This window comes from Labeo rohita, chromosome 15 (genome assembly GCF_022985175.1).
Source record: "Labeo rohita strain BAU-BD-2019 chromosome 15, IGBB_LRoh.1.0, whole genome shotgun sequence".
In the NCBI taxonomy this organism is placed as follows: Eukaryota; Metazoa; Chordata; class Actinopteri; order Cypriniformes; family Cyprinidae; genus Labeo; species Labeo rohita.
Window position 1 is genome coordinate 29,999,338 of NC_066883.1, and position 20,879 is coordinate 30,020,216.

Sequence of the window (20,879 nt, forward strand, 5' to 3'; positions counted from 1 at the left end):
TGAGTCCACTGTTTGTTCTGAACAGTTAAACTGCCCACTGTTCTTCAGAAAAATCCTTCATGTCCCACAAATTCTTTGGTTTTTCAGCTTTTTTGTGTATTTGAACCCTTTCCAAAAAGGACTGTGTGATTTTGAGATCCGTCTTTTCACACTGAGGACAACTGAGGGACTCAAAAACTTTTAAACAGAATGAAGAGGTGTACATTTTTCTTATTTTGCCTAAATATCATATTTTTTCCATTTAGTACTGCCCTTCAGAAGCTACAGAAGATACTTATATGTTTCCCAGAAGAAAAAAAGTAAGCTAAATTTAAAAAATGACCCTGATCTTCGAATTGAAAAAGTTTTCACCCCCCGGATCTTTAAACGTTTTAAAATATATACATTTAAATATTTAATTAAAAAAAAAAAAAGTGATCTTATGTGTTTATTTTTGTTCTTAAAGAGTGAAAAAAATATTGTTAAACATGTAAGAGACATTAAAATCCCCAAAATAATATGAATTTATACATGTATATTTATTGTTCCATCAGACGTCGCAAATGTCATCACTGTGCACATCTTCATACAGAACACTATTAAAGACAATAATATCAACATCCAGTGCTCACACTAAGGGTTAGCAGCAGAGATGTATAAAGCACACTGAATAAACAGACTCTCAAATAAAAATAAGGAAAACAGCATTCAAAGACATCTGAGACTTCATTAAATGAAAATAAATTCTGAAACATAGAAAAGTGATTGTCATAAACAGCAAAACATCAAATGTTCAGCAGTGGGTATTTCAGAAACCCTGCACTGAGAATACCCTACATCAATGCTTCATCTCTCCAACTGCACTAAATCTGCATTTCGGTCGGAATAAATGATTCTTCTGATGAAAAGACCAGAGTGCACTAATGCAAACGAGACGAACATAAAGCAAGCCTCATGCATGCATTTGTCACTTGGGCACAAAGCACTTTTTGTGAAGCACTATTTCAAAGTCAGAAGTAATTTTAAAATAAAAATAAAATCCTTTTTATTTAGGAAAAAATAACTGGGCCTAACATTAGCTAGTGATCAATGGTATTTTACCTTTAAATAGTGTGATTCTGTCAGTAAGCGAACTAAATTCACCAGTGGTCAGTAAAATTTGAAAAGTATAGAGCAAACAACCTTATTTTTATCATGTCAGCTTTAGAGATTATAATAATAAAAGTGTGTATATTAAGACACGGTTTGCATAGAAAATTAGGTGCTGATCAGGATGAAGTAGAAATATATTGTAGTATTTTCAATCAGGTTAATCAAACTGTAAGGTTGCGACCCCTACAAATATTGTCAGTCTTTTATTACTTGATTTGAGATACGAGATTGGATATCTTTAACTCTCTCTTTCAAAAACAAACAAACATAAAACTGATTTAAAGAAATATACTGTATATATTAAGAATTTTCTTTTGGTCTTTCTCCTTTTCAAGTACTGATAAAAAGCTCAGCAATAAATAATAATTATGAGTTGCCCTGTCAGTCAAGAAACAAGCTTAGAAACGATAAAACGAGCATTAATCATCGCGCTCATAAACTCACACTTCTTATGTGTTGTTTGAGGAACTCCTCTGAAATGTCTGCGGTTCTTTGCCGCAGTGTTTTTTTAACATTCTCCATCCCGTCTCTCTCCCCTTCTTCCCCTGAGAGACTCACGTCACTGCTGAGGCGGCCCAGGTGTTCGACCGAGTCACACTTTTCAAGATCAGAGATGATGGTCTGGAGGCTGACGATGGAAAGAGAGTCTGATCCCGAACGGGTCACCTCTGCTCTTCCCATGTCCACCCACCTGGAGTTTTGATGCATCTCCACCCACTCTCTGGTATTAGCCACGCCCTCTTTTCTATCCGCCCAATCGTTTGGTCTCGGGTAGCCTCCGCAGGCTGTGCCTTCTGTACCTGTGTCGTTGACTGTCTCTGCTCCTACGGGAGGGCTCCGCCCACCGCATGTTTTGATTGGTCCGTTCTTTGTTTGGTCCTGCTCCCTCTGGGCGTGAATCTCCTCGCTGATTTGCTCCAGGTGGCGCAGGGTGCTGGAGTAGTTTAACTTGGCTTTGGAAATGCGCTCCTCTAATTGTAAAATTCTTGACTTGTGTTCCTGCAAAAACATATTTTGAACATGTTCAGCTCATACGTTTTAACTGTAAATGAACATCTTAAAGGGACAGTTCATCCAAAAATAAGTCATCATTTGCTGAGTCATCATTTACTCTTTTTCATATATTGGGCTGTGCTAGAAGGCAATACTTTTAGTGAATATTTAAAACTTGTTTAAAAAAAAAAAGTTCCTTTAAAAAGCTGTTTTAGGGATTCAGAAGATTTGGAATATAGCACTAAAGTTTAAAGGATTATTTTTACAGTACTTCAATGCTTTTTTTGTCATTTTCTAGATTACAAGCAAATGTTTTAATGTCAAATACACAAATAAAAATTAAAATCATGTCTATAAAGAAAATTTCAAACAATTTATATTGAATTAATTGCCAGCTACAGCTTATTATATATCCAAAATAGCAATAATTACCAGAAAAATATGAGTTTTTGCATAAACTTAAGACTTTTTTATATATAAACAAACCCAAAACACACTGAAACTCTTATTTTGAAATGTTTATGCTTTTCTACACTACCAGTCAAAAGTTTTTGATCAGTAAGATTTTTGCTTTGTTTTTAAAGAAGTCTCTTCTGCTCACCAAGCCTGCATTTATTTGATCCAAAGTACAGCAAAAAGAGTAAAATTTTGAAATATAAATTATATTTTAAAAGAGCGTTTTCTATTTGAATATATTTTAAAATGTAATTTATTCCTGTGATTTCAAAGCTGAATTTTTAGCATCATTACTCCAGTCACATGATCCTTCAGAAATCATTCTAATATTCTGATTTGCTGCTCAAAAAACATTTATTATTATTATTATTATTATTACTGTTGTTGAAAACAGTATAAACTTTTCAGGTTTCTTTAAGAACTCTTAAAAGGATAATTAAGATTTTCCATTTAAAACATTTTATGGCATTACATTTGATCAAACTGAACTGAACCCTATAACTGTCACCGTCGACCCAATGGCACGCCTAGGTTTACTTCACCATATTACAAATAAATCCTAATCTAATCATGACAAATTATACATTGCTGGAAAGGTCTAAGACTCCTAAATAGATATTTTACCACATTTTTGTCTTACAAATTATGTAGGAAAAGTAATAGATTAATATATGTCAAGAGTGCAATTTAAAAAAAATCTACCTTCTGACCTTTGTCAAAAAAGACTTTCTTCATTACCTTTTTCCCTATTATGCTTTAGAAATCATAAGAAATTATATATCAGTTCAAAACTTAAAATCTCTAAATTCATTCTTTAAAAGGCATTTTAAAATCAGACATTGCATTACCAAGGAAAATGTACACTAAAATCATATTACAAAATATTTTCATTCATGAATTATAAAAATTTAAGTCAAGTCAAGTCGAGCTTTATTGTCATTCTGCTACATGTGTGGACATATAGTGGAACGAGATGTCGTGTCTCACAGGACCACGGTGCTACATACTAGTTAAGCATAATATAAACATACAACAGTACACGAATAAGAAAAGCAGTACACAAATAAGAAAAGCAGTACACGAATAAGAAAAGCAGTACACGAATAAGGAAAACAGTACACGAATAAGAAAAACAGTACACGAATAAGAAAAGCAAAAGTCTGGATAGTTCATTTTTATGTCTGTGTTCAAAAATGGGAGTGAAAGTTAAAGTGTTAAGACTTTTCAAGGACATGCAAGGGCCTGATTTTTGACAGTGTTTGTCACTATGTATGTTCATTCAACGGAGCATAAACATTTTGCCAAAAATAAAGTAATATGGTTTTGGAACGACATGAGGGTGAGTAAATGATTACAGGACTTTCATTTCTGGTTTAATTATTACTTAAATTTCAGTAAGTGTCCATATATTTTTTTCCAACATACCTCTAGAATGTCATTGAACTGAGCCTTGAGCTCAAAGTAAGACTTGGATTTGATGATGGATCTCTTCAATGATTTCTGCAGTTCCTGCACACGGGCTTCTGCCTCTTGACACAGCTGGGTGACACGCATGTGCTCCCGTTCGCTCTTGATGCGCTCCTCCTCTGCCTCATTCACCTGCACAGTTTCAAGTCATGCTTAGAGCAATACTGTGTGTGTGTATGTGCAAATACTCAAGTGTGGATACACAAACAAAAAACTCTTTGTACTGGCACATTGTGTGGGTCACATCGGGGGTTAATAGTACATTTGCTACTGTAAATGTTTTCATGTACATAAAGGTCATACAGGCTTTTGTTTGTGCAGTATATATATATATATATATATATATGTATGTATATATTGTTCAGAAGTTTGGGGCCAGTAAGATTTATTTTTTTTGAAGGAAATTAAAGGAGAAATCCACTTCCAGAACAACAATGTACAGATAATGTATTAAATGCACCCCCTTGTCATCCAAGATGTTCATGTCTTTCTTTATTTAGTCGTAAAGAAATTATGTTTTGTAAGAAAAACATTTCAGGATTTTTCTCCATATAATGGACTGATATGGTGCCCCGAGTCTGAACTTTCAAAATGCAGTTTAAATGTGGCTTCAAACGATCCCAAATGCGGTTGTAAACGGTCCCAGCCGAGGAAGAAGGGTTTTATCTAGTGAAACAATGAATTATTTTCATTATAATAATACAATATATATGCTTTTTAAATCTCAAACATCTTGTCTTGCTGTTCCCGAACTGTTTTTTTCAGGTTCATGACAGTTAGGGTATGTCGAAAAACTCCCATCTCATGTTCTCCCTCAACTTCAAAATCACCAATGATTTTTGAAGTTGAGGGAGAAAATACGATTGGAGTTTTTCGACATACCCTAACTGTCTTGAGCCAGAATACACAAAGTTCAGGCAGAGCAAGACAAGACGAGCGTTTGACATTAAAAAGTATATAAACTGTATTATTTTTATGCAAACAACCAATCTTTTTGCTAGATAAGACCCTTCTTCCTCAGCTGGGATCGTTTACAACCACATTTGGGATCATTTGAAGCTGCATTTAAACTGCATTTTTGAAAGTTTAAACTCGGGGCACCATATCAGTCCATTATATGGAGAAAAATCCTAAAATGTTTTCCTCAAAAAACATAATTTGTAGGTAAAACAATGTCGGATGATTTTGAAGTTGGAGGAGAAAATGAGAGAGTTTTTCGCCCTTCCCTACCTTTTTAAACCAAAGTACACAGACAAAGAAACTAACCGCATGTGACCTTTCCAACATGATTATGTAATGCAGGAAGACATAAAGCTAGTGCAAGGCAAGCATTTGTGCTTAAAAAGTATTTAAATGCTAATTTTTTAAAGAAAATGACTGATTGTTTCACTAGATAAGACTCTTATTCCTCGGCTAGGATCATGCAGAGCCTTTTGAAGCTGCACTGAAACTGCAATACGGACCTTTAACCCATTGGCCACCATAGAGGTCCACTATATGGAGAAAAATCCTGGAGTATTTTCCTCATAAACCTTAATTTCTTTGCGACTGAAGAAAGAAAGACAGAAACATCTTGGATGACATGGGAGTGAGTAAATTATCAGGAAATCTTTGTTCTGTAAATCAATCTGCCCTATGATTCGGTCATATAACAAAGTTCCAAGAAATCAAGGTTCAAAGTCAGAGACATTTAACTACTTGATATAACTTGATAAGATATGCCGGGGAGAAAATTGGCATACCTTTGAGGTAGCATGATTCAACATCTCTTGCCAGGTTGGATCCATTGTCTTGACTGCAGTGAGGCCTTGTTCAGCCACATGGACCATCTCTCGAGCAGCCGAGTGCATTGACACCGCTCTTTCAAAGCTGAGTGCTGCTTTCTGGGTCTCCTGCTGGGCCTAAAAATGGGAGAAACCAATCATAATGCATTTAAAGACATCTACTTCCAAAACGAAGATTCACATATAATGTATGTTCATGTCTTTCTTTCTTAAGTCTTAAGAAATTATGTTTTTTGAATACATTTAAACTGTATTTTGGAAGTTCAAAATTGGGGCACCATATCAGTCCATTATATGGAGAAAAATGCTGAAATGTTTTCCTCAAAAAACATAATTTCTTTACGACTGAAGAAAAAAAGACATGAACATCTTGGATGACAAGGGGGTGAGTACATTATATGTGAATCCTTGTTTTGGAAGTGGACTTCTCCTTTAAGAGACAATAGGATTTGTGATAGTAGCCAAGCAAAAATACTAACTAAATAAACTAAATAACGACTTCACCTGTCTAAATTAACCACAAAAATAGTTGTAATAAATCATGAATTTTTCCAAAACAAATTAAGGATGTGTGTTCATCCACCTCTTTTGCTTTTCTTCGGGCCTCATAGTATGGTCTGGCCTTCTCGATGCAGGAACCCAGTTCTGAACTTTTCGCTTTGAGTTTAAGCACAGATTCACTCATTATCCTCCTATGGCTGGACCGAACCTCCTGACAACAGAAATATAACATTTTTGCACAAATTACACATACCGTTCACAGCTAGATAATAATAATAAAATAAAGTGTGTAAAACATGAGTGTTACTAGTTTGGAATCTGAGAGGACGAGAGAATCATACAAGCCTTATCTTGCATTATATAGGGTGGTGGTAAGGTTATTAAACTAAAATGAAATCTAAAACTAGTTTATCTCCATGTGCTGAAACTAAAATCATATTAAAAATTAATCAAATTATACAGACATATTTAAAAAATAACTAACTACATTACAACACATTACAAGTTGGGCTGGTAGCAAAACGATTGCAGGTTTGATACCTAAAACCTCAGATTATAGTCATGTACACTGAATTAAAAGTGTCTGTTAAATGACAACCTATAATAATAAGTATACACTTATAAATCACATAACAGTCCCAAATGTTCTTGAGGTTATGAACAGTTTTTCTAAAAGCCTTCTGAATTTTCACATACTTGCAGTTCCAGTTCCATCTTGTTGATCTCCTCGCTGGCCTCATTTAGACGCTCCAGTTCCTCCTAGATAAAGAAACATAGCAGGTCATAGTCGCCTAATGGTAAATGATTTTGGCGGCGAACTTAAAGGTTGCAGGTCAAATCCAAAATAACCCAGAAACTGGAGAATTACTGAGCTTATAGCACTTTTTTTTATGAAAAAACATCTGGTGAAACTTTATCATAAGCAACATTTTTATAATATATACACTACCAGTCAAAAGTTTTTGAACTGCAAGATTTTTAATGTTTTTAAAGAAGTCTCTTTTGCTCACCAAGCCTGCATTTATTTGATCCAAAATACAGCAAAAACAGTAATATTGTGAAATATTTTTACTATTTAAAATAACTGCTTTCTATTTTAATATTATATTTATATAATATGAATTTTAATATTATATATATTTTAATATAAAGAATTTGTATATATTAACATATATTATTTTATTTATATTTTAAAATGCAATTTATTTCTGTGATCAAAGCTAATTTTTCAGCATCATTACTCCAGTCTTCAGCGTCACATGATCCTTCAGAAATCATTCTAATATGCTGATTTGCTGTTCAAGAAACATTTATTATTATTATTATTATTATTATTATTATCAATATTTATCAAAAGTGATGATAAAGACATTAGTAATGTTTCAAAAGATTTCTATTTCAGATAAATGCTGTTCTTCTTAATTTTCTATTTAACAAAGAAACCTGAAAATCTACTTCACTGATTTCAACATAATAATAATAACAAATGTGTTTTTTTTTTTTTTGGGAATGATTTCTAAAAGATCATGTGACTGGAGTAATGACGCTAAAAATTCAGCGTTGACGTCACAGGAATAAATTACATTTTAAAATTATTCAAATAGAGCTTTGGATCAAATAAATGCAGGCTTGGTGAGCAGAAGGAAAAAAAAAAAAATCTCATTGTTCAAAAACTTTTGACTGGTAGTGTATAATATTGCATATTATTAGAGTTGTATACAACAGAATATTATATAATATTATGCACTAATTATATAAATATATTATATAATAATATATAATATTATTACACAATTTTAAAGTAGAATATTATATAATATTGTGCACTGATTATATAAATATATTATAAATTATTACACTGATCAAGAATTTAGGCAAAGGGTGTCGACTTAAAAAAAAGCATGATTCTGATGACATAACAATAATGAAAATAGTAAGAGATAAAAATTAAAGGAAGAGTAAAGAATAAACATGTTTGTCCATTTTCTTTGTTAAACAGTGCACATACAAATAACCAAATGTTTATGAACTACAAAGCTGTTAAGCATTATAAGGCTTTTACCAGATATTTAATAATCTGCTACGTGGGGCTTGTCCTGTATATCAAACTAGTTTATAAATAAAATATTAATAAATTACTACAACAACGTTGATGTTGTGTGAGATCTTACTAACATCTGTTGACTGAATGTCAGTTTACCTGGATTCTTGGATCTAATTCCTCCTCATTCAGCTTTCCATGCAGTGAGTTGTCATCTTGACATTTAGATCTCTCCATTTCTGTCTCCTCGGATTCCCCATCAGCTTCCCTGCTATCATCTGTCACCTCTTCCGGCTGATTTCCTCCCCTCTCCTCCACCGAAGGCGCTCCAGACCCCGCAGGACTTTCACGCAAAACCGCTGGATCCATTTACAGGCCTCTTCGGAAATCCAAAATCAAACGTTGACGATTAACAAGGCGAAAACTGTCAGATCGGAAGCGAAATAGAGAAGTAACGACACTTGTCTATATTTTAAATGTCTTTGTCTTCATTACAGTGGGAGTTTGTTATCTCGCTCGCTAACGCAAATGACTAACGTTATCAGCAAATAAATAAACCGGTTTGATGAGTTTAAAAGTTCCATGAAAGGTAAACTGAAGAATATGAAGATTACATGACAAATAATTGGTAAAAGTCCGTTCATTTGCTTCAAATTTACCCCATGGCTAACATCGCTCTCCCTCCGCCTTTCAATAATACGGAATGTGATACACGAGTGAGGTAAATAGAAAACGCGAAACCAAACCCTTTAGGACTTTCTGAGCTACTGTAGTTGACGTTGTGTAACACTCGTGTAACGTAATAGCGTGGGAGTGTTTTAGTGACGCATGTCGTGACTAGTTTGTGTGGCTAATAATAATAATAATTTATATAATAATTTATATTTGGTCAATTTCAGACACAAAAGCATATGAGTATTTCTAAACTACGTTTTATGGTATTAATGGCTTATTTAACGTTACTCTCTTAATTGTATTGATATCAAAATATCTAAAAGTACAATTTTATTTGCTAAATTGAAAAGTGAAACTTTAAACTGCTGTCTTATTTTAATTTTAATTTCTCTTTTTCCTAAACCCTCTGTATTAGTATGTTTTTTTATTATTTTTATAGGCATTTATTTGATCCAACATACAGAAAAAGCAGTAATATTGTGAAATATTTTTACTGTTGAAAATAACTGCTTTCTATTTGAATATATTTTAAAATGCAATTTATTCCTGTGATCAAAGCTACATTTTTAGCATCATTACTCTTCAGTGTCACATGATCCTTCAGAAATCATTCTAATATGCTGATTTACTGTTTAAGAAACATTTATTATTATTATCAATATTTAAAACAGCTGAGTACATGTTTTCAGGATTCTTTGATGAATCCAAAGATCAGCATTTATCTGAAATAAAAAGCTTTTGTAACATTATACACTATACCAATCAAAAGCCTGGAGTCAGAAAGAAAGAAATTATAGAAATTAATACTTTTATTAGCAAGGATACTTTAAATCGATCAAAAGTGATGGTAAAGATATTTATAATGTTACAGATGATTTCTATTTCAGAAAAAATGCTGGCCTTCTGCATTTTCTATTCATCAAAGAAACCTGGAAAAAATCCTACTCAGCTGTTTTTAACATAATAATAATAATAAATTATTTTTGAAAATTTTAAATAATTTTTGAGCAGCAAATCTATATATTAGAATGATTTCTGAAGGATCATACGAGTGGAGTAAAGATGCTAAAAATTCAGCTTTGAGATCACATGAATAAATTACATGTTAAAATATATTCAAATAGAAAACCATTATTTTAAATAGTAAAAATATTTAAAAAATCAAATAAATGCAGGCTTGGTGAGGAGAAGAGACGTCTTTAAAAAAAAACATTGCAAAACATTCAAAAACTTTTGACTGGCAGTGTATATATATATATATATATATATATTTGTTGTTGTAAATACTTTTGCTTTTCCTCATTTGAAAGCCTTGCAATTGTAATTAATAATAATATTAATAATAATAATAATGTTAGTTCATTTATCGATAAACTGCATGTGTTTTCCTCCTGTAGGTTTGCTAAATGAATACATCTAAATGACGTAAATAACAATTGTTTTTGATAGTGTGTTATTTTTATTAGCATTATTATTTATATAAGCAATAAACAAGTCATCAAATTTAACAAAACATTTATTTCCTTTTCAAAATATCCCAGTATATAAGTAAAACACAAAACATAATCAAATGTCAAATGATTTTTCCTAACATATTCCAATCACTATGCCATGAATCGTACACACAATTTAATAAAGACAATACACAGAGGTGAATCAAATAAATTCTACATTTATAGGCACTTATTATTCACAGTATTAAAAAAATAAGTGTTTTTTTTTTTTTTTTACATATTTACCCTCATTTGTAGTTCTGAACAAATATATTTTGTCAAAAAAATGTGTATAGCTGGTCAGCATAAGACTTCGGTTTAATCAGTTTATTGATGCGACTAATGTGTCAAAGTTCTCACATAAATCCTAGTTAACTTTATACAAACAAATAATGAAACCTGAGGCAAAAAGTCTGAGTGATCAATTAATATTATCTTTGGTATCCTCCTGATCAACCCTACTAGAAATTTTTCCATCATAAAGCAGCACAATGAAATTTTAAGACAATCTCTGTTAAAGGAATGATGGCAACAGATAATTTGTAATTTTATTTTTATGTGCTTTGCATGTTAAAAAGAAAATCCTGTGATGTAGGCACAGCCCACCTCAACTCCAGCTCGGATCGTACTGACTCCAACCAGCAGGTGGCGCTAAACAGACCCTCTTTCCACGTAAAAGAAAACTAACCACACCTCTATACCCTGCTCGAGGGACTCCTGACTTCAGGTCATCCATTACACCCAGACTGCGAGCCAATGTTTTAAAACTGTCTGGACTAGAATACTGCACCCGAAACGGGCCAGACCCAGACAGTTTCCCACTTTTCAAGTCCTCCACGGTGACAATTGGAGCAGCGTAAACCTCCTTCTCAAAGCTTTCATCATATTTCTTCTTTTCTAAATAAGAAAGGTCCATTTTTGTAAAAGGCACAAATTCGGAATTGAGCTTAATGAAGCGGAGGTACTTGTCGTAGAACTGCCCCAAACTCACACCCTTGCGACCGAACGTTAAAGTTCTGGAGATTTCTGGTCTGATGCAGGACCTGTCTCTGCGCTGATCGGGGTGCCGCATCCAGTCGTCCCAAAACGAGGCCGGCCATTTTGGCTCAATCTCTGCCCAGAGGTCCTTTGTGAGCATCCAGCCCAAGCCTGGGAAAAAATCTGTCCTGTACAACAGGCTCGCTTTTCCTGGGTCCACAAATCCTTCCCTGCCATTGTCATTCCAGGCAGACACGCACCACAGAGTCGGGTCCGATTTTAAAATTGGATGAAGTGCTCTGAAGTACTCAAAGAAATCCGGGGCCACCTGGTGAAAGAGATCAAACATACCATTAACAAAATAAAATTAAAAATGGTTACATCTTTAAATCTATCTATCTATTATCTATCTCTATCTATATATACACTTTATATCTTTATTTTTTAGTTGTTTATTTTTCATTTTATGTCTTAATCTTTTAATCATCTGTTATTTACATACATAATACACTCATAAAACTATTGTTTTTGAATATGGCACATGACGATAATCATAGAAACCATTTTTAGATTTTCTTTGTATGTAAAATATATAATAGTCTTAATTTCCTCGTGTTTCTTAATTCTTAATTTTATAATATGTAAATTACTTTGTCTTGTGAGTTGTATATATATATATATATACACACACACACACACACACACACACACACACACAAAAACACTTGGAAGTATAGTTCTTTTCATGAAAAACGTCTTTTAAGTTGTTTTTTTTTTTTTAAGTTATATATAAATATAAAACACAGACATTAGTCTTAAAATTGTTCCTTGTGTATCATATTTGAATTTTGGATTTGTTTTTTTATTTTGTTTGTCTTTTAAGTTATTGTTATTTATTTTTTATTTATTTAATCATCTTATGATTTTTTTAAATCCTTTTTTATGTAAAGCACAACAATACAAACTGAAAAAATTGTCTGGATAGTTCGGATTAACTTATTTTTTATAATATTGTTTTATTCTTTTAAGTTGTTTTTATTTACGTTTTATTGTTAATTTTATTTCTTAATAAGCTGTTATGATTATTTTTAAAATCCTTTTTTATGTAAAGGACAAAATGCGTAAAATTATATCTCGGTCTATATCTCTTTCCTTATTTTTATATATTTCATATATCTTTGTATATTTTATATATATATATATATATATATATATATTATTTTTGTATATATTAAGAATTTAACTTAAATCCTTTTTATGAAAGCAAAAAGAGAATTTGAGTGTGTATATTTATGGAAAAGAAAACAGAAAATTGTCTTAAAATTTCTTCTTGTGTATTATATTTGAATTTTGGATTTATTTATTTTTTATCATATTAAAAAAAAATGTCTTTTAAGTTGCTGTCATTCATTTGATCATCTTATGATTCTTTTGAATCCTTTTTTATGTAAAGCACAACAATACAAAATAGAAAATAGTCTGGATAATTTGGATTAACTTATTTTTATGATGTTGTTTTTTTCTTCTTTTAAGTTCTTATAGTTTTATAGTTAATTTTAATTCTTAATCATTTGTTTGGATTATTTTTAAATCCCTTTTTTATGTAAAGCTATGTTTGGAAGACTTTGTATGGAAAAGGCAATGAAAAATAGTCCTTGTGTATCATATTTCAGTTTTGGACTATGTTTTCTTTGATGACACAAAACACATGAATTAAAATGTAGTTACCTCCAAATCATCCTCCACCACAACAACCGCTGAGTACGAAAAGCTGTTGAAAACCTGGTTGAGTGCCCAACGGTAATGCCTGGAGATTTTGTAGTAACCCTGGAACTTCTTATGCTGTGAAGGTACTGAGATATCAGAAAGATCAGGCTGTTTGATATGGGTCAGCTGACTGCCATACGAGGCGATCACGTCAGATGTTTCTGCGTGCCCACAATCCTGGCTCACTATGATCGGATAGAGTTCAGCTGACGGTCGGTGCTCGATAAGTTTATCAAGGCAGCGTTTCACCGTCACACGATTACACGCAATGACTAAAATAGGGATGACTGCTGGAGCTGAATGTTCAGCTTGTGATTTTGGCTTAGCAGCTGTCACACCGCCTTTGTTATCCCAAACCGCCCAATGATTCTGAATTTGCAATAGGATCTTCTTCTGTGATGCAAGTTCAGCTTCAAATGCATTAGCTACACGCATCACCTCGTTCATAAGATTTCCAAGCTGGCCTCCTCCGGCTCCGTCCCCAGTGTTGCCAGGTTTGTCCGGGGTGTCAAGAGCCCCTTGAGTGGAAGGGCGTCTCATGAGGACAAAAACAAGAATAACGTTCCATGCTACAAATATGAAAGCACCACAAATGATAAGAGGATTTCTTTTGCGTAGCATGGCCTGATGTGTGATAGGACAGAGGATTCAGGAAGGAAGAAATGGACATGAAGTGAGCAGGTAGAGCAGGAAGGTTTGATGGAAGGATGAGTGAGAAGAGTCTTGTGGATATTTGAATATTTTCACATGCTTTGCATAATATTTTTCAGTCTGCATTCATAGTAGAAGCAATATGCAACATAAAAGACATATTCCAGACTTCAGGATTCTGATATAGACATTGCTGTCCAAAATGGCATGTTGAATTTCAGCAGGGCCTGTAAAACAAACAAGATTAACAGATATTAAAGGGTTAGTTTACCCAAAAAACTATAATGTTTAAAGTTAAACGATTTTTGAGGAAAGCATTTCAGGATTATTCTGCATATAATGGACTTCATTGGTGCCCTGAATTTGAACTTCCAAAATGCAGTTGAAATGCGGCTTCAAAGGGCTCTAAACGATCCCAGCCGAGGAAGGGTCTAACAAAACTAACGATCGGTCATTTTTTCGGAAAATTTTTTTTTTTTAATTTTAATCACAAAAGCTTGTGTAGCACAGGCTCTGGGATGCGTGTCCACAGGTCGATTTTGAACGATTTGTTCATTTTGAACGAATCTTTAATGTGACTCAGGAACAAGAAGTCACCTCGGGGGAGTGATTTGTTCAGTCGCGCATGTGCAACATCCTATTAGGTTCTGTACCGGAATTAGTTCACCTTTTTCGAGTCATTCGTTCATCTTATGGGGCTGTCCGTGATGCTGATTTTGCTAAAATGAACGAAATGACTCGAAAAGATTTGTTCATTTTGCTGAACGAGACTCAAAGGTCCGAGTCGGTAAAATGATCTGAACTTCCCATCACTACGAATCACGTCTTTGAATCACCATAAGTTTATCGTCTGTGTACTCCGGCTCAAAAAGGTTGAGTATGTCGAAAAACTCCGTGTTATTTTCTCCTACAACTTCAGAATCATCCGACATCATTGTACCTTTTTGTTTGTAAACAGCGTTTGACTTACTTGCACTTTCTTAGTCTCTGAGCGTTCGCTTTGTAAACACTGGATCTGTAGTTCCGCCTACGTTCCGCGTGACCTTTCAAGCTTTTGTGCTTGAAAAGTATAAAAAATTTATTTTCCGAAAAAAATGACCGATCGTTTCGCTAGATAAGACCCTTCTTCCTCGGCTGGGATCATTTAGAGCCCTTTGAAGCTGCATTTAAACTACATTTTGGAAGTTCAAAATCGGGGCACCAATGAAGTCCATTATATGGAGAAAAAACCTGATTTTTCTAATAATTTCTAAACGACTGAAAACAAAGACATGAACATCTAACTACATACTCGTAGTTTCATTTGGGTTTGAATAAGATACTACACTTTAATAGGCTATAGCCTAATACAGAGCGCGCTGTCATATTTGTGCGTGCACTTGAAGTGCACGTGCTATGAGCACAGTATAACAGCTGACAGGACTGTAAGAATCGTTTTTACTGATATATGACCAGACAACATCTCATCTGACCACAGATCACTGATGTTCTACTGAAGCTCCGATCATCACCGGTACCACTTCCGCACTCGTTTGACTCGCACCTAGCGTTGAGATGACGTTGGAGTGCACGTCTGAAAAGTCTCCCGTTTGATGTGCTCGTTATTACGCTCTGTGTCTAAATAAACACATTTCTTTAGTCGTTGTGGGTGGGGTGGCCAAACCTAGCCCCGCCCCTGCGTTAACTGCTTTAAATATTTTTTTTATGCATTAAAATAAAAAAAATATCGCCTGCGTTAACACGCTAATTTTGAAACCACTTATCACAATTTTTACATTTTAAATATAGATATTTTTCTTGCAAAAATGCATTGATTTGCTACAGGAGGCCTTTATTCACCCCCTGGAGCCATGTGGAGCACTTTTTATTATGGATGGATGCACTTTATTGGATTTGTTTTGGACTGATGAAGAGAAATACCCACCCATTGCCATGATACAGCTTGGAAGTGCCAGGATAATTTTTACATACATTCCATTTGTCTGAAAGAAGAAAGTCATACACAACTAGGATGCCTGGAGGGTGAATAAACAAATGGGCTAGTTTTCATTTATGGGTGAACTAACCCTTTAGGCAGAGAAAAGCTCACATGTATGCAGGGCTGCCAATAGTGCTGAATCAAAATTAAATTAATATGTTTTACAACCAAACAGCTGGGAAAGCTTCAATATTTATTACACTGAATCACATTTGCATTTAAAGTTACAAGATTAGAGTGGAAAACAAATGCACTTTTTTTGCATTTGACTGGTGCACAATTTGATTGGATTTGTTCGGTCTAATGTTTAATGCAAAACACTTGAAGTTGAAATGCATTTAATTTAGTCAAGCATGTCTGTTTTTTATACACGATAACAGTGTAGCATAGTTTTTATTTACAACATGGCATGTTGTCATTTGCAACTAATTATTTACTGAAATTGCAAAGGGAATGTGTGGTACACATCAGAATTATTTTAAAGTTGTTATAAATCTACACTACCGTTCAAAAGTTTGGGGTCAGTACATTTTTATTGTTTCTTTTTTTTTTTTTTTTTTTTTTTTTTTAAGAAATTAATACTTTTATTCACCAAGGATGTATTAAGTTAATAATTAAAAGTTTATTAAAAGTTAATAATAAATAATTTACATTGTTATAAAGTATTTATATTTTGAATAAACACTGTACTTTTTAAACTTGTTATTCATGAAAGAATCCTGAAAAAAAAAAAAAAAAAAAAAAAATCACAGGTTCCAAAAAATATTTGGCAGCACAACTGTTGATATTATCCAACATTGATCATTCTAATAATAAATCCGCATATTAGAATGATTTCTGAAGGATCCTGTGACACTTAAGACTGGAGTAACAGCTGATAAAAATTCAGCTTTTCATCACAGGAATAAATTCTATTTTAAAGTATGTTAAAATAAAAAACATTATTTTATATTGTAAAAACATTTTGCAATATTACTGTTTTTTTCTATATTTTTAATCAAATAAATGCAGCCTTGATGAGCATAAGAGACTTCTTTAAAGACTATTACAAGTCTTACTGACCCCAAACTTTTGAACGGTAGTGTATATTTACATAATAAAGCTTTCCTTGCATTCCTGTTCTTTTTTATTTTTTTATGTCTATATAGTTTTTTCTTTAGTTGTTTTAATACATCAAGATAAACTAAAAGAATATAAGAATATAAGAATCAGGAAGTAACAGTGGAGTTCTGCAGTACTGTAAAGATTTGTATAATATATAATAAGTGTTATACCATGTTTTATGATCATAATAACTGAGATACTACATAAAATATTGATATATAAAAAATCTGTTTGCAATTTTACTTGTACTTAATTGCAAAAAAATAGTATTTAAAATGCAATAGCTAAAATGTTTTTTTTTTTTTTTTAAGATGAAAAGTACTTTCATTTTGTTACAGCATCTAATAAAAATACGTAAATTAAATTTAACATTTGTCAACTACGCTGTGGGAACGTATCATGATTATCAACGTACACCTTGAAATGATACTGAGTTAATTTTCAAAATGCAATAACATAGTTTTATTAGTCAGAACTGTACCTTCCCTCTGTATCGCACGAGCAAATATATAACTTAAACGCGTTATGAAGCAGATTCTTCCGTCGATCAATAATCTCACCTGTAGCTCTTCCAGCCTCCCCTCAGGCTCAACTGTTAAACAGTAAGAGACTAAACCGGTCTGTTTATCACATATGAGACCTGAGTTTAAACAAAACCAAGATGCGTAAAAAAATGCCAACATATCTGACTTACATGAGTCGCGCACTCATACTCTGACATGTTTCCTGTCTTCTTCAGTCTGTTAGTATCTTCATACTTCCGTCGTTTTGAAGATTACGTCCCATTTCAACTAACCCAAGTCATTTATTTGAATCTAATGTGAAACAGACGTTGAATAAACCTTAATTTTAAACAGAGTAAACTTCCTGCTTACGCATATACCCTTCAAGCTTCGCTCAAGAATGCGAGACTAGTACTAGACTTCCGGGTGGCGTCATTTTTAGGAAGTCCCGCCCCCTCCCGTCACTTATAAGGAGCTGTGTTTACCTTAATGCAATGATACGTAGATACGCGTACATAAAACGCATTTAATTTGTGTTTATGGCAGGTGAAAGGTTAGATGTAGGAGTTCGACCTCTGGATATAGGGGGGCTGTAAGGCCTCACAGTGTTTATGCTGATCCCGCGAAATTTATTAGCAGGGCTCTGGTGAGGATCCTGTTACAGAGGTGGAAAACAGGTGTCCTCCTCAGTTAGAAAAGCCATGTCCCAGACATGAATTTAAAGTTATGAACTTCTCTGAATCATAAAGTTATCCCACAGTTAGAGTTTTCTAAGCCTAGAAAAGTCATGCTAATTAATAAAACCCCCTCTTAATCTGGTTTCATATTTTAGGATTAAAGATTTGTGCAGGATTATAGGATTAATTTCTGACACACACATAGAAATACAATACAGATAGATAGATAGATCAATAGATGGAGACAGAGTCAAAGTCAAATCTCAAGATTCAATATTTTTTGTAGGATTGTAAAAATCCTGACACAAAAAATACACACTTTTGGTTTTGTACTCAAAGTCAAACAAGCATTGCAGTTTCCTGTTTACAATATTTTTGTTTGTACTTTTGAATATTTAAATAAATATATTATAAAAGCTGATTATGGTCAGAAGTTTGGTAATTTAGTATCGCTCTAAAAATGCTGGGTTAAAAACAACCCAGCACTGGGTGAAATATGGAAAAACCCAGCGGCTGGGTTAAATTTTTAAACCTTTAAACTTCTGGGTAGTTTATTTAACTCAACTATTGTTTCATTTTTTATATGGCTGACTTAAAATGAACCCAAAATAGATTGTAAATTAAAAACCAGACACATAATTACTAGAGGCATCAGCAATAATCAAAAGGTAAACATTTATTAATAAGCAATTCAAGGTTTTTTTATTTAATTATTATTTATTCTACTTATTCAATGTTCATATATATGAACATATTAACAAATGTTAATTTCCAACCTATTTTTGGGTTCATTTAAAGCAAGAAATATTGTCATTTTTAAACAATAGTTCAGTTAAATGAAACTACCCAGAAGGCTGGGTCAACCGCTGGGTTGTTTTCAACCCAGCATTTTTTAAAGTGTAATAGTAATAATAGTTTTTTCTCCACAAAGGGACAATTCAGGTGGCGATAACAGTGCAAAATCAAGTATGAAGTGTATAAAACAATTCAATACATTCCATAAAGCTGACACCACATGAAAGAACATTAATACAATTACTGACATTCTATACATTCACATCTGTCTATCTATCTATGAAAAAGTGCATATCATCCACATTGTCTTCAGCAGAAGACTCATTCTCCAGGTTCAGCTCCTTCCAGTGCCTTCGGTTGATCCTCATGATGTTCAGAAGTACATTTGATACATCCACACTAGAAAAAAAGAAAATACTGTTACTATTATAGCCATCATAATTACACAACGCTGCATGCCAGTAGCAGTGTGTTCACATTTCTGACTCTATCTACTATAGAGTCAGAAATGGGATTATCTACTATAACTTGTGTATTTTAATGCAGAAAAATCCTCCTTTGTTATAGTTTTGAATTGCATGTAATTGCATTAATTTAAAATATATAAATTAACTGAATGTACATTCTGTCCTGCAAGATTTTGGATTTAATTGAAATAAGCTACTTGGTGTCTGTCAATATTTAAAAGTTGGATAAAATATGCATGTTAGGATCATCATAATGAATTATAGACAAAAAAAGGATCATTATACTGAATTATAGACAAAAAAGGTTTGACTTCTTGTGACCTTTTTAAACCCACACTGGCGACTTACATCCGGATGAAGCTGGTTCCAGCCTATTCCAACTTGCGTCCGCACACTGTCCGCCACTGCGGTTGTGAAATATATCAGTTTATTTTTTAAAATCCACAATAAGGCAAGAGAAAACGGATTTACATTATTGTAGTTTAGCGTGCTCTTGCTGTGAGAGCAAACTACACAAATACAAGTCCATGGATAATCTGAGTTTAGTTTTCGTAAATACGTTCCATCCAGTCGAAGAACCAGGTTGTTCTTGGATAGAATGTTGACTGTAGAATGTTGAGATTTAAAAGCAAAATAATAGTTTGACGTCAGCTTCGAATTTGGCCATTGATGTGGTTCACTTAATATTTTCCTAGTTAACAATTTGTTGTCAGTCTTTGGAGAGTTTTTCACCAGATGATCTTTGGATTCACCACATTTTCCTGAGCAGCCGGTTTCGAATCGCACCGTTACGGACAGAACTCCGGGAATCTCCACCCGCTCCCTGTGAAAAATGAATCCCCAAAGAGAGCGAAAATAAGATTTGACCGAGTCTCCACATGTCATCCCGAGCCCGGCGTAAACTGACGCTGGCGGCCGGTTCTTGGTCGCCTGTTTTCGGGCGAGGATATTCCCCTGACACCGGAGAACAGCTGACAGGGCTGAAGCTGAGGGTGTCGAAGCCATCGTAGACTTTATTCTGGGACTCTTGTGGTCCTTTTAAAAACAGTCCTTACGATAAACGCCGACTAAAATCACTTTAAGGTGCTGAAGGAGGGGTTGAGCGACCCCAGAGCCCGAGTTTGACTCTTCAGTGGCTCAGCGTTGCGAGTCTCACTATAAGACTTGCGTCAGATCGAGGGGTGTTGGTTGTTCATTCTGGCTGCTTGTGGGCAACATCGTGTACTTCACATGTTCCCCACGTGTTCACAGTGTGCGAATTATATTGTTACTTTCGAGGGGATATTACCTATAATTTCATGGTACTTAAAGGAAATAAGGAAAAGGAGGTTCGTAACGTTCTGGCGACCCAATTTGATCTGCTAGCACGAAATGTACATTTAAAATAATGATAAGCAACACTGACAATTTGTCTATAG

At 33.7% G+C, this 20,879-nt stretch overlaps 2 protein-coding genes across 2 annotated transcripts; both read right to left on the minus strand.

The window, feature by feature from the left end:
- Positions 1-499: 499 nt before the first annotated feature.
- Positions 500-9,130, minus strand: sh3bp5la (SH3-binding domain protein 5-like, a). Its single transcript, XM_051129904.1, has 6 exons — positions 8,533-9,130; positions 7,029-7,091; positions 6,415-6,543; positions 5,790-5,948; positions 4,006-4,179; positions 500-2,130 (listed from the first exon to the last, which is right to left on the minus strand). Exons 1-6 carry the CDS (start codon positions 8,740-8,742, stop codon positions 1,564-1,566), a joined length of 1,302 nt encoding a protein of 433 aa, XP_050985861.1. The 5' UTR covers positions 8,743-9,130; the 3' UTR covers positions 500-1,563.
- A 1,416-nt stretch (positions 9,131-10,546) lies between these two features.
- Positions 10,547-20,643, minus strand: mgat1a (alpha-1,3-mannosyl-glycoprotein 2-beta-N-acetylglucosaminyltransferase a). Its single transcript, XM_051129548.1, has 4 exons — positions 19,810-20,643; positions 17,714-19,393; positions 13,248-14,164; positions 10,547-11,847 (listed from the first exon to the last, which is right to left on the minus strand). Exons 3-4 carry the CDS (start codon positions 13,905-13,907, stop codon positions 11,149-11,151), a joined length of 1,359 nt encoding a protein of 452 aa, XP_050985505.1. The 5' UTR covers positions 13,908-14,164; positions 17,714-19,393; positions 19,810-20,643; the 3' UTR covers positions 10,547-11,148.
- Positions 20,644-20,879: the final 236 nt, after the last annotated feature.